The sequence below is a fragment of the Telmatherina bonti genome (genome assembly GCF_933228915.1).
Source record: "Telmatherina bonti genome assembly, chromosome: 23".
Taxonomy (NCBI): domain Eukaryota; kingdom Metazoa; phylum Chordata; class Actinopteri; order Atheriniformes; family Telmatherinidae; genus Telmatherina; species Telmatherina bonti.
The window spans coordinates 16,380,169-16,403,815 of NC_136632.1; the positions used below are offsets into that span (position 1 = coordinate 16,380,169).

The 23,647-nt window shown below is 37.7% G+C and overlaps 1 protein-coding gene across 1 annotated transcript in view; it reads right to left on the bottom strand.

Annotated features, from left to right (window-relative positions):
- The window catches only part of LOC306773653 (proton myo-inositol cotransporter-like), a gene marked incomplete at both ends in the record, with an annotated part of 75,774 nt that overhangs the window by 38,484 nt on the left and 13,643 nt on the right, over window positions 1–23,647 (bottom strand). Inside the window, 2 exons of the mRNA XM_079263527.1 lie at window positions 20,042–20,250; window positions 21,936–22,095. Coding sequence (XP_079119653.1) covers window positions 20,042–20,250; window positions 21,936–22,095 — 369 coding nt within the window. The remainder of the gene's footprint in view (window positions 1–20,041; window positions 20,251–21,935; window positions 22,096–23,647) is intronic.

A 23,647-nucleotide genomic window follows, 5' to 3' on the forward strand; every position in this document is an offset into this window, starting at 1 on the left:
CACTTTAAAAAGGCCTTCTATGCCTGCAATGGTGAATATTTACCATGTATCATGTAACTCACAAGCTACAGTATCTGGCCCCCTACAGCCAATGTTTGCCATGACACTGATTATGAAGCATCCACAGTTATTCATGCAATCACACATGAATGCTGTTCATACAATGTATTTTTCACATGCTGCTAGTGTGAGTCATCTCCGCTCAGTGTCTTACTGCCAGTTTTGTTCTTGACTGAGTCAACTCAGCAATGGTATCAAGCCACTGGCTGCCAGGACTCCAACTTGTGTGCAATAATTTACAATGAGGACTCTCAATCCAAACACGAAATCCAAGACAAAAATGCTTTGTGACAATATTTATCCTCAGTGTCATGGGATATTGTAACTTTTATGAATATGATTGTAGCAGCTTGTTTATAAAAATTTGTGTTCGATGCTTTCAGATTCACTACTAACGATTGTAATCTTCCTTCCATCATATTTCCATCAGACATCCCCTGAGATGCTGTAGCACTAAGCTGCTTCATCAACACATTTCTGATGTTACTTTGTACTTATTTCTGCACAGGATAATCTGATTGCTAAGACTCATGAGTCAGCTACTCTACAGAGAGCATTTCATTGTGAAGAAAACAATTAATGGCAAACCTGACTCACTAAAACAGACTGAAAATAAATCGCTATCTCTATTATATCACATTTTTAACTGCATTTCAAAAGCTGCAGAAATGACCGTCATACCTGAGGGATGGTCAAATGTTATGCAAACACAATACACAATAGTTCCCCTATATCAGTGTTTCTCAATCCTGGTCCTCAAGTACCACTGCCCTGCATGTTTTAGATGTGTTCATACTCGAACACACTTGATTCACATTACTGAACCTCGTCAACAGGTTCTTTGCCAGCCTACAACTGAGTCATTCATTTAATTCAGGTGTGTTAAAGAAGAGTTTCCTGGAAAACATATGGTTTAATCGTCAGGACTCCTGTCATGTATTCCATTTTGACTGGGAAACTCTGTTTTTTTTACCTGTCTTTTCCATGGTGCTTATTTCCCATGAATCTCCAGTATCTCTTCACCACCATCTTAGCTTGTGGTGGGTACGCGTGAACTTACCTCTTTTTCAAATCCAGAACTTGACAGGTATGATTGTCAGCCTTGAAGAAGTCTCTCTCCACTGTGGAACTGATTGTACAAAGGAAGACTCCAGGCAGTGAAGCATATGAATACACACATAAGTACTCTGACACAGCACAGGCAGAACAATGTGACTGACATGCCCAGGTGCTTCTCGTGGAGGTCGGATGGAGAGATTTTGTTGCCATGGCCACTTGCAAGTTAATGACGGGGAGGCGAGTGCAAGGCCTTCCCGACAAGTTATCAGATCACCATCAGAGGCTGCAACCACCAATGAGGGAGGGTTTCTATCTGAAGACCACAGTGGAGCTTGCACCTCAACTTCACTCATCACACAATGCTGGTTAATCGAAGGGGCTGGACAGTGTAGAACTACAATCTCAACAAATGCCAAACCTGTGAGTGGTGTAACACTGCTACAGGAAGAAAACAGAGAAGATCCTGTTTTCTGCCTCCCAAAATACAGTTTCCATGTAATACTTAAAGGCTAAAAAAAAGATTTAGTGGATACACATGAACTTGTCTCAGTGTGGACTAACTTCCCATCCAATATAATGGAATTAGATCGGAAAAAAGTGAGTTTGCGCTTTAAAATTTGACCTTGTTTTTCCCAGCAAACAAATTCACATTGAAAATACAACCTCAAACTATCATCTTTGGTGGCAATTTGGTATTTTCAAAATGTGGAAAATATGGTTGGAGTGTCTATTCCCCTTTGATCCTTTTAGAAACTTATCAAACCGTGCCTTTTCTCTTCATCTATTACTGCCACCTCTTATCTGAACTCTCTTGAAACCAACTGGGTTGATTTTCTGTGCTATACTTTGATTACTAAAGAGAAGGAGCAGTTCAAAGCGTGCACAAAGAGCTTGGTCAAACCAAAAGCGTCTGACAGCTTAAACAAACAAACTAAAGTCTCATTGATCCATTCAAGCACAGCAAATATCTTAGAGAAATCTGAAAAAAAAGATTAAAGAAGAAAAACTGTAATGATAGAAGATGGATGAGAAAAATAAAAGGTGGATTTTCATATTTTGTTAAAAGTGAATTATTCTCATAAATGCCTGATAGTGCCAAAGGCATTTATATGTAGGAGAGAAAAACAAAGCCTGAAGGCAATGAACAAAGAACAGGCTGTGTAAACATCTATCAGACTCTTCTCACCCTTCGGGCAAGGAAATTAGAAAAGGATGTATGTGTGTGCATGGGCTAACATTTTCATAAACAGTTTGGTCATCAACTGCAGCAGTGAAAGCAGAAATCATGGAAGTTTATCACAACAATGAAAAAAACAGAATTGTACCAAACTTAATTCACCTGTCATCCTGACCAAATGCACAGAATATGACAAAGACTGGGTAAAGTGACTTAATGATTAAAAATAAATAAATAAATTAAAAGCAAATTTCAAAACGGTCTACTTTAACTTAAGGTATATAAAGCTTATCAAGCCTGTTGATAATCATACAAAATTTCAGTGAGGACAACACAAAAGATGCAATTAATCAAAAATATTTATCCTGAATCAGAGAATCCAATATTATTGTAATTGGACAATGTGGGCATGGCTTATACTACAATGAAACTCTTACTTTTCATTCTTTGAGAAATCACTCAAAATGGCCAAGTTGGCTTTTAATTTCTAGTCTGCAAATGGTGTCTATGGTCTATCTTGGACGATGTGTGTGTGTGTGTGTGTGTAGAGCAACGGAGGTCGGCGGCGACAGTGGCTAGGGGTGGCATTGGCCAGTAAAGGTGGTGCTTTGTGGGCTTGGATTGTTTTATAACGGCTTGTAGTTTGAGCTTCTTCTAACTTTCTTTCTTTAAAATGTCTTTTTTTGTTTAATTTTTTTCCTCCTGTTTTTGTGTTGATGTTCACACCTACTAACAGTGTCTGCTGCAGCTATTAGTAGGAGATAAAATAAAACACAAAACAGTTATTGCCATTATTTACACAACACTGATTTTGCTGTAAAAAAACCCAAAACAAAACATAGTTTGTAGCTTCTGCCCACAAATATGCAATATAGTAAAAATCCTTTAATAAAAAGTGACCATGGCGGTTTTGGCCAATGGAAAATCTCTGGAGCTGCTGGCAAAAACTAATGAGATAGTGAGATTCATGACTTCAGACTGCACACCTGCCTAATGCAAATGACAAGAGTCCTCCCGAGGGACACTCACATGCTGAGGAACATGCAAAAAAAAAAATAAAAATAGACAACAGTGAGAGAGGTAAGAAGGTAGAAGGGCACTTGGAAAACAGGCATTGTTGGCCATTTTGTTCATTTCTTTTCTCGGGAAACTGATTTTGTCAAAAATAACTTAGACTTAATAAATCCTCATCTATGGATGGAGCATTTGAGTCACAACCATTACTGTGTTGGTTAATTTCACTTATAGGTTCACTCTGTACTCTGAGCCCCTGAGCCCAAAACTAATTGAGCAGGCATGTTCTAACTGAATATGGCATCTTAGGGTGAGTCACAAATTCATTGCTAGAGAATACCCAGGAGAATATTGCCAAATGTCAAAGGAGCTTTAATTCCATTTATGTGTGGTCTTTGATCCACATAAGTTAAATGTTTGTTGTCATATTGCCATTTATAGCAAACTGAGTGGTGATAATTCAAGGCTGGAAAACTGAAAAAAAGGAATGAAAATATACCTTTTCTCAGGTGCAAGCGCTTGAATATTTTAGATTTTCCTAAGTCTCGTTTGAAAAAGTCATAACAAGCATTGCATTCAGGATGCCTGAGACATGCTGGATTGTAGAGAGTGATATATTCAAAAGTCAAAATAGTTCAGTTTGTCTTATTTAATTCAGTCAAGCTAGAAAAACCAAAATGGGTGAAAATGTAAAAAATTCCTTGTAGTGATATATTTGCACAACCCAGTCTTTCAGAAATGTATTAGGTATGTTTGTATAGTTAAAAAAGAATTATTTGGTTAGGTTTATGCATTATTATTTTTATTTGGAAAGTTTTAATTAATTTGCTCAGGTTTAGAAACTAAAATGAGTTGTTTTGGGTAAAGATTGATTATGTCAGGTTTAGGCAATACAGTCACCTGGTCAGTCCTTATTTTAAGACCCAACAATAAACTTGGAAATGGATCATTTGGCCAGGTTCAGGCATATAAAGGACACTGTTTGGATTAGAAACATACTTTCTCATTTAGGGAATTCAACTTTGAAAAGTATCAATTCTGTTCTCCTTCAGAAGAATGAATTGCTGAACCTTTCACAGAAGGGCTGAATCCATCCCTATGGCAACCAAGCAGGCTAGTCTGAGAAACACACGTGAGCATCACTTGTTTGCACACATTCACTAATGAAGGACGAGCATGTCGTTTTCCATTACACTCTTATAAATTACTTTTAGCTCTAAATTTCTTCACTCTGTGGTTTCTTTGACATTTTAACACAATTTAAAACTGCTTCAAATCCTGAGTTTATGCTTTTGTTTGTTCATATAAAACACTGCTCAAAGAAATAAAAGGAACACTAAAGTAACACGTTCAGGATCTGAATGAATAAAATATTTTTATTAAATACTTTGATCTTTCCATAGTTGAATGTGCTGACAACAAAATCACACAAAAAATATCAATGAAAATCAAATGTATCAACCCATGGAGGTCTGGATTTGGAGTTATACTTAAGAATAAAGTGGAAAAACACACTACAGGCTGATCCAACTTTGATTTAATGTCCTTTGAACAAGTCAAAATGAGGCTCAGTAGTGTGTGTGTGTGTTGGCCTCTGCGAGCCTGTATGATCTCCCTACAATGCCTGGGCATGCTCCTGATGAGGTGGCGGATGTTCTCCTGAGAGATCTCCTCCCAGACCTGGACTAAAGCTTCCGCCAACTCCTGGACAGTCTGTGGTGCAACTTGGCGTTGGTGGATGGAGCAAAACATGATGTCCCAGATGTGCTCAATTGGATTCAGGTCTGGGGAACGGGCGGGCCAGTCCATAACATCCATGCCTTCGTGTTGCAGGAACTGCTGACACACTCCAGCCACATGAGGTCTAGCATTGTCTTGCATTAAGAGGAACCCAGGGCCAACCGCACCAGCATATGGTCCCACAAGGGGTCTGAGGATCTCATCTCAGTACCTAATGGCAGTCAGGCTACCTCTGGCGAGCACATGGAGGGCTGTGTGGCCTTCCAAAGAAATGCCACCCCACACCATTACTGACCCACTGCCAAACCGGTCATGCTGGAGGATGTTGCAGGCAGCAGAACGTTCTCCACGGGGTCTCCAGACTCTGTCACGTCTGTCACATGTGCTCAGTGTGAACCTGCTTTCATTTGTGAAGAGCACAGGGCACCAGTGGCAAATAAGCCAATCTTGGTGATCTCTGGCAAATGCCAAACGTCCTGCACGGTGTTGGGTTGTAAGCACAACTCCCACCTGTGGACGTCAGGCCCTCATACCACCCTCATGGAGTCTGTTTCTGACTGTTTGAGCAGACACATGCACATTTGTAGCCTGCTGGCACTCATTTTGCAGGGCGCTGGCAGTGCTCCTCCTGTTCCTCCTTGCACAAAGAAGGAGGTAGCTGTCCTGCTGCTGGGTTGTTGCCCTCCCACGGCCTCCTCCACGTCTCCTGATGTACTGGCCTGTCTCCTGGTCGCGCCTCCATGCTCTGGACACTACGCTGACAGACACAGCAAACCTTCTTGTCACAACTCGCATTGATGTGCCATCCTGGATGAGCTGCACTACCTGAGCCACTTGTGTGGGTTGTAGACTCCGTCTCATGCTACCACTAGAGTGAAAGCACCGCCAGCATTCAAAAATGACCAAAACATCAGCCAGAAAGCATCGGAACTGAGAAGTAGTCTGTGGTCACCACCTGCAGAACCACTCCTTTACTGGGTGTGTCTTGCCAATTGCATATAATTTCCACCTGTTGTCTGTTCCATTTGCACAACAGCATGTGAAATTGATTGTCAATCAGTGTTGCTTCCTAAATGGACAGTTTTGAGCACTGTAATTTGTTTATATTCACAACTCATCTTTTTTTTTTTAATCCACAGTAATTCTGCTACTATAATCGCCCAGAGTCTCAGCAAACAATGCTAAGATCTTTAAGCTGCTTAACATTTATCAAACTCAGCTCAACTTTTTTAGCTTACCTGGTATTTCTGTTGTAAATTGATAAGCAATCCCAAAGCTCCTCAGTGGGTATTAAGTGCATAGATTTTTCAGCACGAAGTAATGACCTCTGTGACCACTTACAAGTGTTGGCTAATACTTTAAGGATCAATGAAACTCCTCAACTGAATGGTCCGATTATAATTTAACAGCTATAAAACACTTAAAGCTATGAACATTGGGTTTAGTGCATTCATACTGGGTTTTGGACATATTTTCTTCACGAGGTTAAGTACAGAAAGACAGGATGGAAAGCAATTACAGAAAATTAATTCACTAATCTCCTCTTTGCTTTCATCAGGAGAAGCTTGACTTTCTTTGCATCCTTTGCTAATGCAACCTCAACAATAAATTCCCAGCTGGGACTTTGGTTCCATTTCCCTCCTTCCTTTTCACTACACTGCCACCCCCACCAATAAGCTCATTACTGTTTGAAATGAACAAGTCTGTTCAAACTTGGGGGAAAAAAATGTGCCATCCCCACCCATCTTTTCCCAATATATTTGATCATATTACCCTTGTGAACATATTAATCAGAAAAGTACATTTATTCAAAAGTAGATTAGCAGAAAAGACAAAGGCTCAAACATGTTCAGATTCAATTAAGTGCTATTTGAGAGAAGAGCAGCGAACGCAGCTTACGTCAATGAACAGTGAAGCTTGAATGTGAGCTGACTGCTACTCACTTGAAAACCAGTTGAACTGATGAAATGAGATGATTCACACCCTGGTTTTATACAAAATGTCTCCTTTCCATGCATGAGTCACACCTTTATGTAAAGTTTGGAAGAAAAATACTGTGTTGTAATTCCAAACTGTTTTATTTGTGTGTGAAGTATTGATATTCCTCATGGATGTAAGCAGGCGCTGAACTGCAGTAGTATTATAAAATGTTCAAATACCTTGTATTATTAATAAGTCAGTGGGAGTTATGGCTGTAAAAAAGATAGACACTTAGACTCCTTCTGACATTCAGCAGGTGTGTGTTTGTGCCTGTGTGTTCTTATTAATAATAAGCAGCGATAATAATAGTGTAAAATCAATTATTTAGAAGCAGGAACACAAATACAGCCCCCTTTTACTGATAGCTAACGCATTGTGCTAATAAATTACCTGGAAATACTTTGTTATGAAACAAGGCCAGTCAAATGGAAAAGAAGATTGCACTACACCACAAATAAAGGAAAGCAATTAGTTTTAAATTGATATAGATAATAAAAAAAAAGGACTTAACTGAAGCTAAAATGATTCCTTAGCATTCGTATTCTATACTGCAGCAATATTCACTTATAACATACCTATTATCTGGATTACTTGCTCTACTTTTTTATTGGGCCAATGTAGGGGATTAACATGCTCTGAATTTTGGGGTTACGGGAGTGGTTTGTGTGTGTTTGTGTGTGTGTGTGTTTGTATAGATGTATTATTGATGATTATTATTACATGTATTACATATGTTATTTATTTTTATTTTTGTTCTTTTGTGATTTATCTATTTACTTCTTTTTTTCTCCCTTCCTGTTTGTAGATGCTGCTGCTCTTGGTTTTTGTTGTTACTTTTATTTAGAGGACCCCCTTGAAAACGAGATGGTGCATCTCAAGAAGTTATTCCTCTATCAATAAAAATGTTAAGAATTTGATGTAGAGTGTTTGACACTGATGGATAAGGGCAGAAAAACTTTAAAAGCTACACTAGTAAACTAAAACTAAAGCAGATTTAATCATATGTGTTTGTTGTGTATATGTACAAAAAGGCTTAAATTTTTTGGAGATTGTGGAAATTGAGAAAAACTGCCACCTTACCTGAGTGTGGTTCTGCCACAGGAATTTTTTTCCAGTTAAAAGGGAGATTTTTTTTCCATCACAATGCCACCCCAGAAAATGCAGGGGCTGATATTGCATCAGTCCAGTCTTTTTCAGTGTCAGAGAAATGTGAAGTAAAGAACTATTCATTGGGATAATGTGCTTTTACATTAAGCTTAAAAACAAAATTAAAACTTGTATAAATCTTGAATTCCCTTGTGAAGTAATCAGACTGTGACCCTCAACTAGAATAAGCCGTATAGATAATAATTAACTGAATGAGGGGGGGGGCATAGATTGATGGACATAACGTGGAACCAAAGTTCTTTGGAACGAGCTCCGCCTGGAACATTTTAGTAGTTTCTATTGATCAGCTGCAGCATTAACTGTTGCATTGCACTGCATTGGGCTCTGCCAGCTCCAGCCAGCTTCCCTTGCAGCCAGTTTCCTGACTACTAATTATTCACCTGATCCCTATTCATCCTCCAGATTCATAAACAGCAGCTCTCCAGTCATTCCTTGTCAAACATCGTAACTGCTCGCAGCCATTTCCCTCTGACCCTTTCCAGGCCCCAACTCACTCACCAACCCCGAAGATCGTTCTTGGATTGATTCCCTGGTTCTGACCCCCTGCCTGTCTCTGGATTCTCCGTGGCTTGACTTCCTGGTTTTTATCCCTCCTCATCTCTTGGACTCCTCAGCTTGACATCCTGGTTTTGAACCTTTGCCTGTCTCTTGGATCATCCCTTTAAGCTACTTCACCATCAGCTTGGTGAGATCATCGTCGTTTACCTGTTGTTGAATAAACTTGTTCTATACCTTATCTGTCTCGAGGACTCCTTCGTTACACTGCCTAAGCTTAATCATCTATTGTTGATCAGTACTTCAGCTGAGATATTCTACATCAACATGAACACTTTGACCTCAACAGAGGTGTGTAAAGTAGAAGTAGAAAGTCAAAGTTCTGTCCGGCAGCTACATCCAACCAGTCACTAAACCTACTGAATGTTAGCTCACCTCCACTAGAAGGTAGAATAGCCTGTTAGAGGAAACACCTGTTCGAAGTGCATCAGGAGATCCAAAAACATGGCAGGACTTTTGCTTTGTCTTTACTTCTTCTACTTTATACACCTCTGAACCTGAATCATCAATGACAGCATCACCTGCAAAGCATAATGAAGCTGTATGCATGCAGCCAACTCATTTGCGGAAAAAAATAATATATTCAGATATATGATCAAAGTGCCTGAGTCCTGCTACAATGTCTACAAGAGTGCCAGAAAGGGGAAGGCCAAGAAGCCATGGGTAGTCCACTTTATACCCCAGCCCCACATTCTTTTTAGTGTCTTTGTGCTGATGTTCACACCTTCAAACGCTGCCTACTCCTGCAATGTGTAGGAGGTCAAATAAAACAATTCATTGCGATGCAATTACAATCCAGTCAAATAAAACTGATATAATCCAAATTAGTCATATGTAATAATTGGGCTTGCATAAAGCACATCCTATTAAAAAAAAACAAAAAAAAAACTCACTTAGAGGATGAGAGCACCTCCTCTAATTAATTCAGTTCCTCCAACCTTAGCATGTTGGCTGGCATAATGCTGTTTGACAGCATGACAAATTTCCATCTATAGTTGATTGAACACTAAACTGGAATACAAAAACAACAATTACTCGTTATAAATTTGTTATTTTTCATTTGTTTTTACATGAACTTTGGGATGTAAAAAAACTTTTTTTAATGTGTTGCACCAGTGACACGTAACTGCTGAAACAATGATTTGTTGCGATGCTGCCTCCACCACTCAGTGTCCCGACGTGCCCTTTGTTTTCCTACAGCTATATCTGAATCTGCTCAGTCCTGCCTGGAACAAGAATTGTTATGAACAAGCTTTCCAAAGAAATCAATGTGTTACAGAGAATGCACTATGAAGTTTCTCATGAAGACTGGCAACATAATGGTCAAGAGAATTGGCCTGGAATTTTGCCACAATATTGCCTCTCCATCATAATTGCTGCCCAAACACCTTCATTTTCCACTTCACTTTCTCTTTGTCTCCCAGCTCGCCTCCGCTCTCCACTCTGTTGTCACAGCGGACAGCTTTCAGAGTTTGTCGATTTGAGGCTGACACACATCATTATCACATCAAGATGAAGTAGGCCCTTAGGGTTTCTATATGTCCTTCCTCCATCTTCGACTTGATGTACAAAAAATATATAAAAACCCAGTAATGGAGTATAACATGCACTTTTGATTGAAGGCAGAATCTAATGTTATCTGTGCTGAAAAGAAAATGAAAGACATGTTGAACTTAGATTTTTCCACTGGATTTGATTAATTTTTAGAAAATTTTCTTGCCATTCAAACTTTAAAGGACAACGTCCCAACAACAACATAAGAAGAATAACATTTTTACGCAACATAGACTGTACTTTGGGCTGATATAAATGATGATGCGCAATCATTGCTGCTTGCTGTACAAAAGTTCTACTATGATTTTCAGCTGTTTGAACACTGGGCATCATGTGTTACACTCTCTGTCCTGTGTGCATGTGAGTGTGTGAAAGATCAAGAAAAGGTGTGAAGAAAATGGGAGGGTTACACTTTCTCTAATCACTGTTTAAGTCTAAGGTGAGACGAGAATGGGAAGCGAGAAATGTTGTTTCTATGGAAACCAGCGAGCCTCAGTTTTGGCAGGTTACAGCCACAGAAACACTCACACACATTAAGGTTACACTTACTCTCCTTCGCAGGAGCAATAAGTGAAGCCAGTTACTATAAGACAATCTAAAGGCCAGACCTTGATGAAAACTGGTAACTGTGCTTTTTACCTCTGTCAACAAAGTATTACAGGTAATGTTTTAGCTGGCGTTAGTGTCTGTCTGTTAGCAACTTCATGCAAAAACTACAATAGTCAAGGTGTTTCGCCAAAAAATACAGGAGAAGCTCCCAACTGGTTTTACAAGATCCTGCAAAATTTTGGATACTACTATCTAGAACAGGACAAAAAATAGGATCTTAGTCATTTTCATCTTTGCAAGAAAACAAATTTAGATATAAACATGCAAGAAATACCACAAGAAAAAAAACTGTCTTGGCTTTCAATGAATGTAGTAATCTAATTGTGTAAGCATATGAAATGAATGTAGGGTGAAAATCCCAAGATTGGTGAAAATAAGCTGCTTGGTGGAGGTCTGCACTCTCCTTGTGCTTCACTAGTTTTTATATTTTTTAGAATATTTTGGCTTTTTTTTTTTTTTTTTGCCATTTAGAGCACTTGTTGCTGTTTTAAATGTGCTATATAAATAAAGTGAGGTGATAATTGTAGGTTCAGAGTGAAGTGGCATAGCAACATCAAAGGGTCAAGAGAAAATTGATTAAATTAATTACTATTAGTTACTATTTTTGTAATTCATATTCAGGCCTCTACTATTTTTCTCCCAACTTTCATGTTTGAATCAAAAAAGTAACACAATAATAGTCAAGACGTCAGGTTGCAGAATCCCGCCATCGGACACTTAACAAATCAAGAGGTTGCCACATATAAATGTGAATGGGTTTTAATTTTTACTGTAAGCTTACGAGGTAAAAGTCTCCTTTGCTGTAAATGACACTGAAAATACACTGTTTTTATTTTTAAAATGACATACAGTATGTAACTAGTAGTTGCATTGTAGCCTTAGCAAGAAGAGCTAAGATGCTAACATTTAACATTAAATTATAAATGAGGTACTGAAGATTACTTTGCTTTCTGGCAGATTAAAGAAGAAACTATCTTTATTTTTTAATAAGTGAATCTAATTGTTTTAATCCCTGATGTTAAAAGAAGAAGGTCATTTTCATGTTTTGGAGTTGCAACACATTTACACTAATGTTAACTTCTCCAACACACTGCACAAAAATATTTTTCAGGATTACTTTATATGTGCTCAATATAAAACACACAAACGGATGGAACCTTCTGTCCCTCCTCTACATTCATTATTATTATTATTTGGGTGCAGAACTGGAACAAGCGAAACCCAGCAGAGTAAAATGAAGCAGTGGCACTGGAAACTGTTGAGACAACATAGCTCATGTGCATCTAGTCGAAGAAACAAAGACGTAGAAGATCTGCTGTATTTAATGGCCACGCTAACCACTGCCTTCAACTGTGCTGTTTTTTAGAACAGAATAGAATAGAATAGAATAAACTTTATTGCCATTGCAACAAGTGCAATGAAATTTAGAGTGCCATTTCAGTTGATGCCTCATTCATTCAATAAAACATAATATAAAAAGATAGAGATTAAAATAAATAAAATACACAAACAATGCAATAGTGTACCGTCTGCTGCCCCAGCTTAATCATCTATGATTAACAGTATTTAAAATGATGACTGCCATTGGGTAAAAACTGTTCTTAAATCGGTTTGTCTTCGTCTTCAAAAATCTAAACCTTCTACCTGAAGGTATTAGTTCAAACAGCGAGTGTCCAGGGTGCGAAAAGTCCCTGCTGATGTTTTGGGCCTTTTTGAGACAGCGTGAACTGTGAAGGTCTGCAAGACTGAGGAGAGGGCAACCAGTGATCTTCTGAGCAGTGTTAATGAGTTTCTGAAATGCTTTCCTCTGAGCCACTGTGCAGCTGTTATACCACACACACACATGCAGTATGTCAGTATGCTCTCCACTGTGCACCTGTAAAAGGACACCATGTTTATGTAGAGAATGTGCATTATCACAATCTTCACTGCCACCATGTTTGCTACTGCTTGAGCCTGCAGACACAGAGACTAAACTGGCTTAGTTTGTAAAGGATTTTCAATAAATATGGAATTATTACAAGACATCTGTTCATTCATACAAAGCTTCAGCATATATGAGCCTGGAGATGCTGCAGCTGTTTATTTTGTTTTATTCACCTCCAAACCTTGAACAGGTTAAACCATATAGAGAAAATGGATGGTTATATATCACTTCCATGGACATCAGAGCCAGTTGTAAATTACTAAAGGTAATAACTACCCTTTAATGTCTGTCCACACTGCAAACAACGCGTACCAAGGGCCATGTGATTCTCAAAGGCTTGGTGAGGTAAGACTGTTCTTTTCCTATCAAAGACCAGCTGGTGTCATCTGCAGAGGTAATTGGGCACCTAAACAAGTCATCGAGCCCTCCCATCTTTTCAACCCCTAAAACTTTTTATTTTCACTTAACAAGAATATTTTTAAAATTTTACTACAATCTTAATTCTTCCAACACAAGAACGTATTTAAATAAAATGACCCAGCTCACATCTCTGTATAAGTTTCATTTGACTGACTCAACTCCCTCTGCTCTGCAGACTTTGAAGCAAAGCACATGACTGCTTGGAATTTTGGATCAGATCCTAAACCTGCTATAAACAAAAGCCTCCCGTTTGTGACTCATTCAGGGGGTGTTTGATGTCACCTAACCATGACTAATTCTTGCCTCAGCAGCCAAAATTTATTTGGTGCTGTCGTTAATTTCTCCATCCTTTTACTGTCTCAGGTTGTAAGAGGACAGCAGTTATGTCTCCTGTAGGTGTGTTAACATTAAATGTAGTATTGTTGCATTAAGGTATGAAATGACGTGTTGAAAAGACAGATCTTTATATTGGATTAAGGGAAGGGAAAGGAAGACTGCTGGAACCCACATCATGAACCCAGTGAATTTAGAAAACAGAATGAATCGCACTGTTCTGTCGAGATGCAAACGTCGATTACAAAGATTAATTAATGTGTCATGTTGCATTTCGTCTTCTGTCCCAGTTGTGAAACGTGAAATGTTCAATCTGTTTCCAAAGATCCAACATAAAATTGTCAGAATGAAGGTTTTTTGCAGCCCGACACTCAAACACCACATAAAAGAAAAACATCAGAACATAACCATGTTTTCACTGGTTTGTTAATGTTTTGTCACATTTGATTTAGTGTAGTTAAGGGCACGGTCGTATCAGCCTTTTTGACTCAAATCCTTGTACAATTGCTTGCAAAGTCCACTTCGTTTGGGGAACTGTGAATGCGCCAAAAAAATCCTGATTTGGATCAAAGAAGAAGAGTTAGTCCACCTACAAACGCAGGTCCCGGTCTGATTCAAGCGCACTAAATACAGGAAGACACTTCCTGCATTTGTCATGGCATTGCATTACTATTTAAGGTAGCAAAACAGAACAGATTTTCAGGATCCATAGAGTGTTGTCTACTCGGACAACACTTTATTATGTTTTCAGTTAATTTGCCATCAGCATGCTGCCAGTCCATCCCCGTTGCCATCATTCTAACCAGAAACAACAGAAAGAATAGCTCAATACAGGATATTGGCAACATCACAGCAGGGAAAAAAAAACCCCAAAAACTGACCTATTGTTAAACTCTCTGCCTCAGTAATTGGAAGTACAGAGGAACCAAAATGGAGACACATTTGAGTGAAACAATGATATTCATAAAGGTTTGCACACTTTGGAAACTACTCTTATTTAACTGCTGGCCACAATTTAACTAGTAGAGTGAGGTGGCTTCATGCTGTGCTTCTGCTGGTACGCAGCTACTGATGAAGACTGCAGAGTGACATGGAGACATGGAGGAAAGACTTTAAAATGAAAATAAAAACAATGGACACACACACAAGAGGGGTGCTCCATTGCCTGTGCCTGCTTTTGCACATCAGTATGCAATTATTTGCGACCATGTGTGTGAAAAAACAGCCCTCTTCACTGCAGCCCATGGTGATTCACAAAATATTTGGTTACTGTTTAATCAAGGTTTATTAGCTTATTAGATGAATCCAGTCTCCCTCCGTCTCCTCCTCTAGGTCTTTTTTATGTCTTTACTTTTTCCATTTTACTCAACCTAGTGTCAATTTGTCAATTGTCTCCTTGTTTTCCTGCATTCCTCCTCGCAACTTGTCAACAAAAACAAAAATGCCACTTTTATGCTCAGAAACTATAACATGACTAACAGACTGTTACATACTTGTATAAGGAAAATGATAACAAATGCTAAAAAAGCTTTAGGATGTAGTGGCATCTAAAGGCACACATTGCTAACTTCAACTTACTTAGCCCAGACCCAATGCTACCTCCCCCTGTTTAACAAATGAAATAAGCGCCTATGTAAAAGTACAATTTCCTCTCTTGACTCATAACACAAAAACATTATATTTTGGTCTCAGCAGGTAAAAAAAAAAACAAAAAACATGACTTTGTCCATCTACTTTTAGGATCAATAGTACATGAGAAAGATGACCAAAACCAAAGGTAGCACACAAGCCCCACTCTAATGCACACACACGCACACACACACACACACACACACACACACACACACACACACACACACACACACACACACACACACACACACACACACAAAATCACTGATATTTTTTATGCTGAAACTTTTACAGGCAAGCTCGTTAATTATTATACTCCTGGTCCAGTTTCTTTTTACTTCATAACAAAACATGTTTTGCTCTTATTGTTGTTTTTCACCCAATTTGCCCCATTTTGCCCCAGAATGCAATTTTTGTCCATCATAAGGTAAATAACCAACAAAGGCATTTTATCACCATATTTCTGCAGAAATATAAAAATCACAGGTAAGGTAACATAAGCAGAAAGTCTGCTATAAAACCCACCAGTGCCACAAAAGATGTTTAATGCATGTGTATTATGAAACATGATGACAGTCAACCTGCCTACGTGTTTATGTACATGATTTAATTCTCATCTGATTTTGGTTTTGTTGAGAGCAAATTAAAGCAAGATTAAAGATAAAGATTTGAGGAATCAGAATGGAGTGTAACACACAAACACACACACACACACACACACACACACACACACACACACACACACACACACACACACACACACACACACACACACACACACACACACACACAGACACCCAGTTTTGTAGCAATATTGACTTCTCAACCAGAACATGACAACCAGCATCATTATTTGCACACACCCTTTCGTATCAAACGCCTGCATATGTTGGTTGAGCAAAGGTCAGCTCCCACAATAACTGACCACAATTTCTTTCTTTCACTCCAACAGTTTATCCATCTTTTCCATCCATTCTTATCATCGCCTATCTAAAGATCTTAATACAGATGTATCATCCTATGTTATGTTCAAATTACACATTAATGATTGCTGAAAAACAACATATTAGAAATTAAAAGGATATTTTTAAAGATATCTAATACAAAAGGGATTCTCCTGGACTCAAGCTTGCATATAATCAGTTTCCAAGCACCTCAGAAAGGATACATATCTTCCTGCACAGAGAGTGATGCACTTCTGTTTTTCTATATAAAGAAACAAAGTTATGATGAATAGATGAACAGACTGACTAAAGACGAAAGCTGCACCGACAGCAGCGTCACACCATATAACGATACCGCGTTACTGCTCACGCTGTTCGATTTGACTGACAGCTCAGCACCATCGCAAAAGAAGTCAGGGGAATGCAGCAGACGAGTGAATGACTTATTGTTCTTTGAACAGGAAGGACTTCATCACACAGCGAGAGGAGAGCATGAACAGCCTAACTGAGGAGGATGTCAAAGCCACTGAAACAGAAGCTGCTGCCGTCAAAGCTGAAGGTCGTGATTGTCGGATGTGAGGTGTTAAAAACACAATCCAACAATGGTCATCCTGCCTGGACTTTCACAGCACTGTGGAGCTTGCTTAGTGTGTAAACAACATCAAATACCTTGAAAGGATTGTAGCATTGATTAGCATATTAAACTGCTGAAGGAAAAGTGTGATGCAGTTTTTATTTTGCTTCAAGTCACTGACTTAGAACCACCCAACACTCTGCTATATGTGCATGTTATCTCTCTTTTCTTGAAGTAATATTTATAGCCTTTAACCACATCTGTGCTGCTCACTGAAATTACTTCACAGCTCCTGATATGCACCATAAACTCAAATTTGCATCTGCAAGTATGTGATTTTATACTGCATTAGTCAAGTTTCACAAGCCTGTAGTCAGAAAAGTTTGGACTCTGAGTAAAAAATAATAAGTGATAATTTGCACATAATTCAGTCTCAATGGAACTGAAAACATTGATCGGCTACAATATGAAAACTGCTAAAAAGGTAAAATATTAAATGTTCGGCTGCATGGATGACATTTTGTCTGATTCCCGCCTACCTAAACATTTCTGCAAACCACCATTTTATTGTATGTACGCACAGCTGACACATAATTTGTCATGTCAAAGCATTAGCAATAAGGTTCTGGCTATATTCTTACCCCTATAGGGTGACAACATTCCCGGTAAGTTTCCTATAAACCACACAAAAACCAGGATAAGAAGTCTGACATGTTCAGCTAATCATCCACCCTCACAGATGAAAATCTGGTGGGATATAATGGTCTCTGTAGGAACGAAAAAAGACATCTGCAGACATCTTCCCATAACGCACGTGATCCAAAGCATAATTTTATTCATTCATTATACATACATTTTATATATATATATATATATATATATATATATATATATATATATATCTATATATATATATATATATATATATATATATATATATATAGATATATATATATAGATATAGATATATATATATAATGTATGTATAATGAATGAATAAAATTATGCTTTGGATCACGTGCGTTACGGGAAGATGTATACATATATATATACATATATATATATATGTATATATATATGTATATATATATATATATATATATATATATATATATATATATATATATATATATATATATATATATATATAGATATATATAGATATATATAGATATATATAGATATATATCGATTTAATTTGCGATTCTCAAAATTCTTCAATATTGCTGATTCTTGTGGATTAAAAACAAAATAGAAAACTGTATAAAACTTCTTTTTTGCTTGTTAATTTTCTTCATTTCAATGAGAAAAAAACAACATAGCTAGACCATCATTCTGCTGCTAATATGCCCAAGAACACAAGTAAAAAGATTAATAAAAAACAAAATCCGGATTTCCGATTTAGTTTTCCCACCCCTAGTATATATACACACACACACACACATATATATATATATATATATATATATATATATATATATATATATATATATATATATATATATATATATATATATATATATATATGCTTTTAATTAAATTAACATTTAAAATTAAGTTATTTCCCAATTTGCTACATCATATCACAATGCTCCAAAAGAGCATGAAAATCAAAGACATCAATTTCTGTCCCTTTTAGAGTGAATTGTTTTCTGATTACTGCTTGATACCAATTCAGTGACTCAACAGCTCCAATATACAGCTCTCTTTGTCATGTTTTTTTTTTTTTATATATAAAGTGCCAAATGTTTTCTTTGGATGACAGGACCCAGGTGTCATTCAATAACACCATTTAAGACACATATTAAAAATGCATGTCCATAAAAGAGCAGAAAATGGCAAGAAAGGATCTAATCTCTAAAAACTAGGCAAATCTTCCGGCAGTTCTCCCATTTTCTGTCAGTCGTTCATTACTGCTATTTAATCATGCACATTTAGCCTTGTAAAGCATTTTACTGGTATAGAAATTAAGGTCTTAATTGATCAGGAAATCTCAGTGGTCTCATCATTTTGCCTCTTCACACAATCATGATAATGTTCTAAAACATCCACCAGGCAGTAATACACCAGTGTCACAGTCTTCTTTATCTGTACATGTCGCAGTGATACAATCAGCAATTTAGCATTTGATCCTAGGTTTGGTTTTTTTGCTTTTCTATTATGTTTTGGTTTTTTTTTGTTTTTTACTACATGTTTTAAATTTTTATATTTCTGCACAAACTGTTTTTAATAGCTAAGAATACTAATTGAATCAAATTAGACTAATAATAGACACTTGGAGACTGATTACTGTGGTACATGCCTAGTATGTGATTGGTGCAAAAGATGAGGGTTGGGATATTTAAGTGCAGAGGGGTGAAGACCACAGGAGGCCAGCAAACAGAAAACAGCGAAGCAGAGCAGAGGCAGCCAGGATGGTGAGTCTGAGAAGAAACAGACGGACACCGACAGCATCAGGGGGAGGCCAGAGAGGGCGAGTCACGCAGCTGGGAAGGATTTGGTTCAACGCTGACTAAACAATAAGTAAAGAAAAGAACCAATATCTCACTGCATGCAGATGTGGCCTATAATTTGCTAGAATCTGCCTTTTAGTGCTTCCTGTCTCTGTCTCCCACACCAGCCACCCAAGAAGGAACTGGCAAAGAGCTACAGGGCCGGTGCAAGGACTGAGAGGACAAGGGGCCCCTTTTGCCCCCCTTCTAGCCGGAGTGTCTCCCCTCTTGAATTGGTTTAATTTGGACTTTGGACTTGTATCATTATTTTATATTCTTTTTTAGCCCCATCTTTTGGGACTTTTATTAGATCGTTTTATTGGGCATTTTAGTTGGTTTTAACTGCTTTTCTTAATAAATTAAATTGCTACAACCTTCTGTGTCATTTTTAACAGCGGAAACAGCTTTTAGCTGCTGGTACCTGAAGAACTTCACATTGTGTGACATAAACTACAGACAGATCTCACATCGCCATCTCTTCTGTGTGAAATTTTTACTGCCCTCCACTGTTGTGTGGAAAAAACACTCAATGTGCTACATACTCAGGTCACAGCTGATCAAAATGTCCTGAGTTTATTTGCCTTCAGTTGTATGACTGAGCACCGCTCACACAATTATTACTAAGGGATTAAATAAGCCATGCAATTATCTTTTTTGTGTGTCGTAGTCAGCCAGGACTGAAACAAACACACTGTGAGTTTTCCCTGGATATTTTGGTGGGATCCAACATTAAAGGACAGCTGAATCTTCTGCCTTCCTGACAAGCCCCCACGCCTCTATTCCCCCCATCGCCCCTCTGCTTACCTCCTCCACCGTCTTTCTCCTCTTCCTCAATGCTGTTTTTGATGCTGTCATACTCCTCGTCTATGTTCTGGTTGCCTCGGATCTGACTGAGCACACGACGGGCCTTCTGGGTCAGTCCACACTGGATTAACCAGCGAGGGCTCTCAGGCAGGAAGAGGAATCCCATGAACTGCAGCACACCAGGAAGCACAGACAGACCCAACATGTACCTGTTGGTGGAAAAAAGGAGAGAATAAAAGGAGTAAGTCCAAATATATTATGCTAAACGTTGTTACAACTTGTACTGATCTATGTGCAAGCAGATTAGTTGGGTGACGTGTAGGGTGTTAAAAAGAGCCACTAAAGAATGACTCCTTTCAAATATGGATGGTTCATTACACATGCTGTTAGTGGATCGTTGATGGGTAAAAGAGAATGTTTTTCTTACTTTAGACGTCGTTATCTAAAGCACATTATTCTAAAACACAACAAAATAAAAAGACAGGCAAAAAAGCTCCAAGCAAACAAAAGAGGAATTTTAGGAAAATGTGTGCGCAGTGCTCAAAGTAGGAAACCACTGACCATTTTCACTCAACACAGTCTCCCATATGCAGAAAGCCATATTCAACTCAGTACTAAATTCTCTGACATGAGCAATTCTCGTAGTGGACACATGTTTTGTGGACAAATAAGTCCACATGTCAGCTGTTTTTAAGAATAAAACTGATGTCATCACCACATTAGGTTCAGCTGAAATTTTGAAAGACTTTTGTTAAAATGAGGTTCATGAGTGATATATATTTAGACCATCAGGCCACTTGTTAAGAGCAGAATTCTGCTTAAGGATGTTTCGGATATGCATTTATCTGACTGATTTGATTTTCCCAAAATGCACCTCACAAAATATAGAAGAACTGGTCCACAACACTTCACATGATACGAAAATGGAGATATATTGAAATAATACCAGTATAATTTATCAATATATCACAATATCAGAATAACTTTACACAAACAAAGTCACTGAGACGATGTTGTTGAATGGAAAACTGCCCTCCTGACACACTTTTATACACAATGACTTCAACATGTTGTCAACAGGTTACTTTTTCAATAAAAATCATGTGTGGCAGGAATACAAAGAATGAGGTGATAGAGGCAATCTGAATATTGGACACTGTAATAATGACACACTAAAGGAAAAAGAGGCTTTTCATCCGCTGTGCAGGGAGCTACGTCAATCACTGAGCATTCATACTCTGAACTCAATGAGAGTCTCCAAAAAGCTATTATCATGTATGACTCACACTAATCTAGGACTTTCTGAACAATTTCAGTCAAAGCAATAAGAATTGCTGCTGCGAAAAAATCCTTTCAAAAAAGGAAAATTCTGATCCTCAGCATCCCAAACACGCTGGAGACCATAAAACTGCATTCACTGTAATAACAGGACAAAAACACAGGTATGAAAACATTATGATGAAAAGAACAGAGCAGAACAGACAGATGAGTCTGGTATCTTCTACATGCACCATACAGTTGCTCGTGGTAAATGTTATGAGCTGCCCTGTGCTTGTGCTGACATTTGGAATCAGCCAGAAAGGCTGTTTCTGGCATTTGATATGAGAAGAACCTAAAGAGAGGAGGCTGCTATGATATTGTGACTTTACTATCAGTAAAGGGAGATAAATATTCCTGCTGCCTTTGAAAAGTAACTTGTAGTTCATTGGTTTATCTTTAACGATATATGGTTAACATTTCTACTTGAACAGCTGTAAGACAGAAACTGTACCACTTATATGAATAAGGCTCTTTTCCTCCTGCAACAGTCATCTGTGTATAAACTCAGTGCGGAGGCTGCTTGTTGTTTAAAGGTTCCTGTTCGGTATTTGTAAGAGATTTCTGGTTGTCTGACCTCCATCCATCACGTTGCAGATAGCTGAAGGCGCCGTCAACAAGGCTGGCAGTGAACTGTCCTCCGGTGATGAAGAGTGTGTTAACGGTCACCAGCTGACCCCTGAGGTGGGGTGGGGAGGCCTCGGCAATGTACACAGGCACCGTCATAGAGGCGATACCTAAATAGTGAGAAACAGGGAGGCAAAGAGGACAACTCAGCTGGAAATATAATGCATTTTGCAAATGGGTCATTTGTATGTTAGTGCAACAGATGCAGCAAATGCAGGTTCTTGCATGATCTTATAGAACATGCTTTGTAAAATGGACAGAAATTCTTGCATGAAGAACATCTAAAAGAAGTAGAGCATGTCAACTTATTAAAGTAAGTTTTAAACAATGCAGAAACAAACTTCATTGTCGAAACTTTCAAAAGGAAGCTTTTTTAGCCAACACAGCTTTCCCACAAACAAAGTAGCAACTATCCATTAAATTAAAGAAGCAACTAAATACTAATCATGGAGATACAGAAAGAACAAAAAGCGAAATGATGTGAGTTGGATTTTTTTACTTTGTTATTTAAATATAAATGCTAGTGCTTCTACCTATCTGTGGAATGTATAAACATCCTAATGATGTACACTATTTATTTATAAGAAAATGAAAAATCCAATATTATAGCCTTTAAAATAAAAGAAAAACTGATAATTTGCCACCACAATTATTTAATTGTGTGACCCCATTATCTTAAGTTAATTTAAATAATATAGCCCTTTTACTATCTGAAGTGTGGGCAAATTCAAGCTCTATAAATGTATGCATAAAACATTATTCCCATCATCAGTGCTTTTCATTTGATGTGTACTGCAGGCCTGAGATGGAACACAAAACAGCAAAACTGAAAACATAACTAAATTTCATAAAACAAATCAAATAGAGAAAGAACAGAAAATATGACAAGAAACCCAAAAATATTCAATAAAATACTTTAAAAAAAAAAAAAAAGCAAACACAAAACATCACCAATAAATGTCAACAGTAAAACATAAATTAAAAATAAAATCCAAATAAAAACAAAAGAAACACAACAGAATTTTTGTTAAAGAAAAGAAAAAAAAACTTATTTTAAAAAGACCCACAACCCTTTCTCAGACTAAGCGGTTCAGAAAATGTATGAATGAATCATATTAAAAAGAAAAAGTCTACTGAAATTAAATGAAAATAAATGAAAATGTTTCCAGGATGTTTTTATGTTTTGTTTGTTTTTAACATCTGTTAAGGTGGACAGCATGCATTCAACTGTGTAGGATTGTCTGCTAGCAACATAACTCATAATGTTTTGGATGGATTTTGATGATTGTTTTTAAATCTCATAAATGAAATAAGGAATAACTGTTCAGATTATAGGGGTGAAATGTATCACCCTCTGGATCCCGGTGTCTTTATTATGTAGAAATAATAAGGGATAATTTTACCATTAGGGTTTCTAACTCAAAAATAATGTCCACAATCATTGGCAAAAAAAACCAAAAAACCTTATTTATCTGTTTTGCTGCTAAATGTGGGAAATTTGTATTATTTTTATGGCAACATTAAAACACTGCTTTTCTGACTTGTTTTATGGGGGAATGACATTTACTATGATCATTTCTGGAGCTGTCATCTCCAAGCAGTGTCCTGATGCTGAGAAACCACATCATACAACTTTTTCTTTCTTGAACACTGTGTGACATT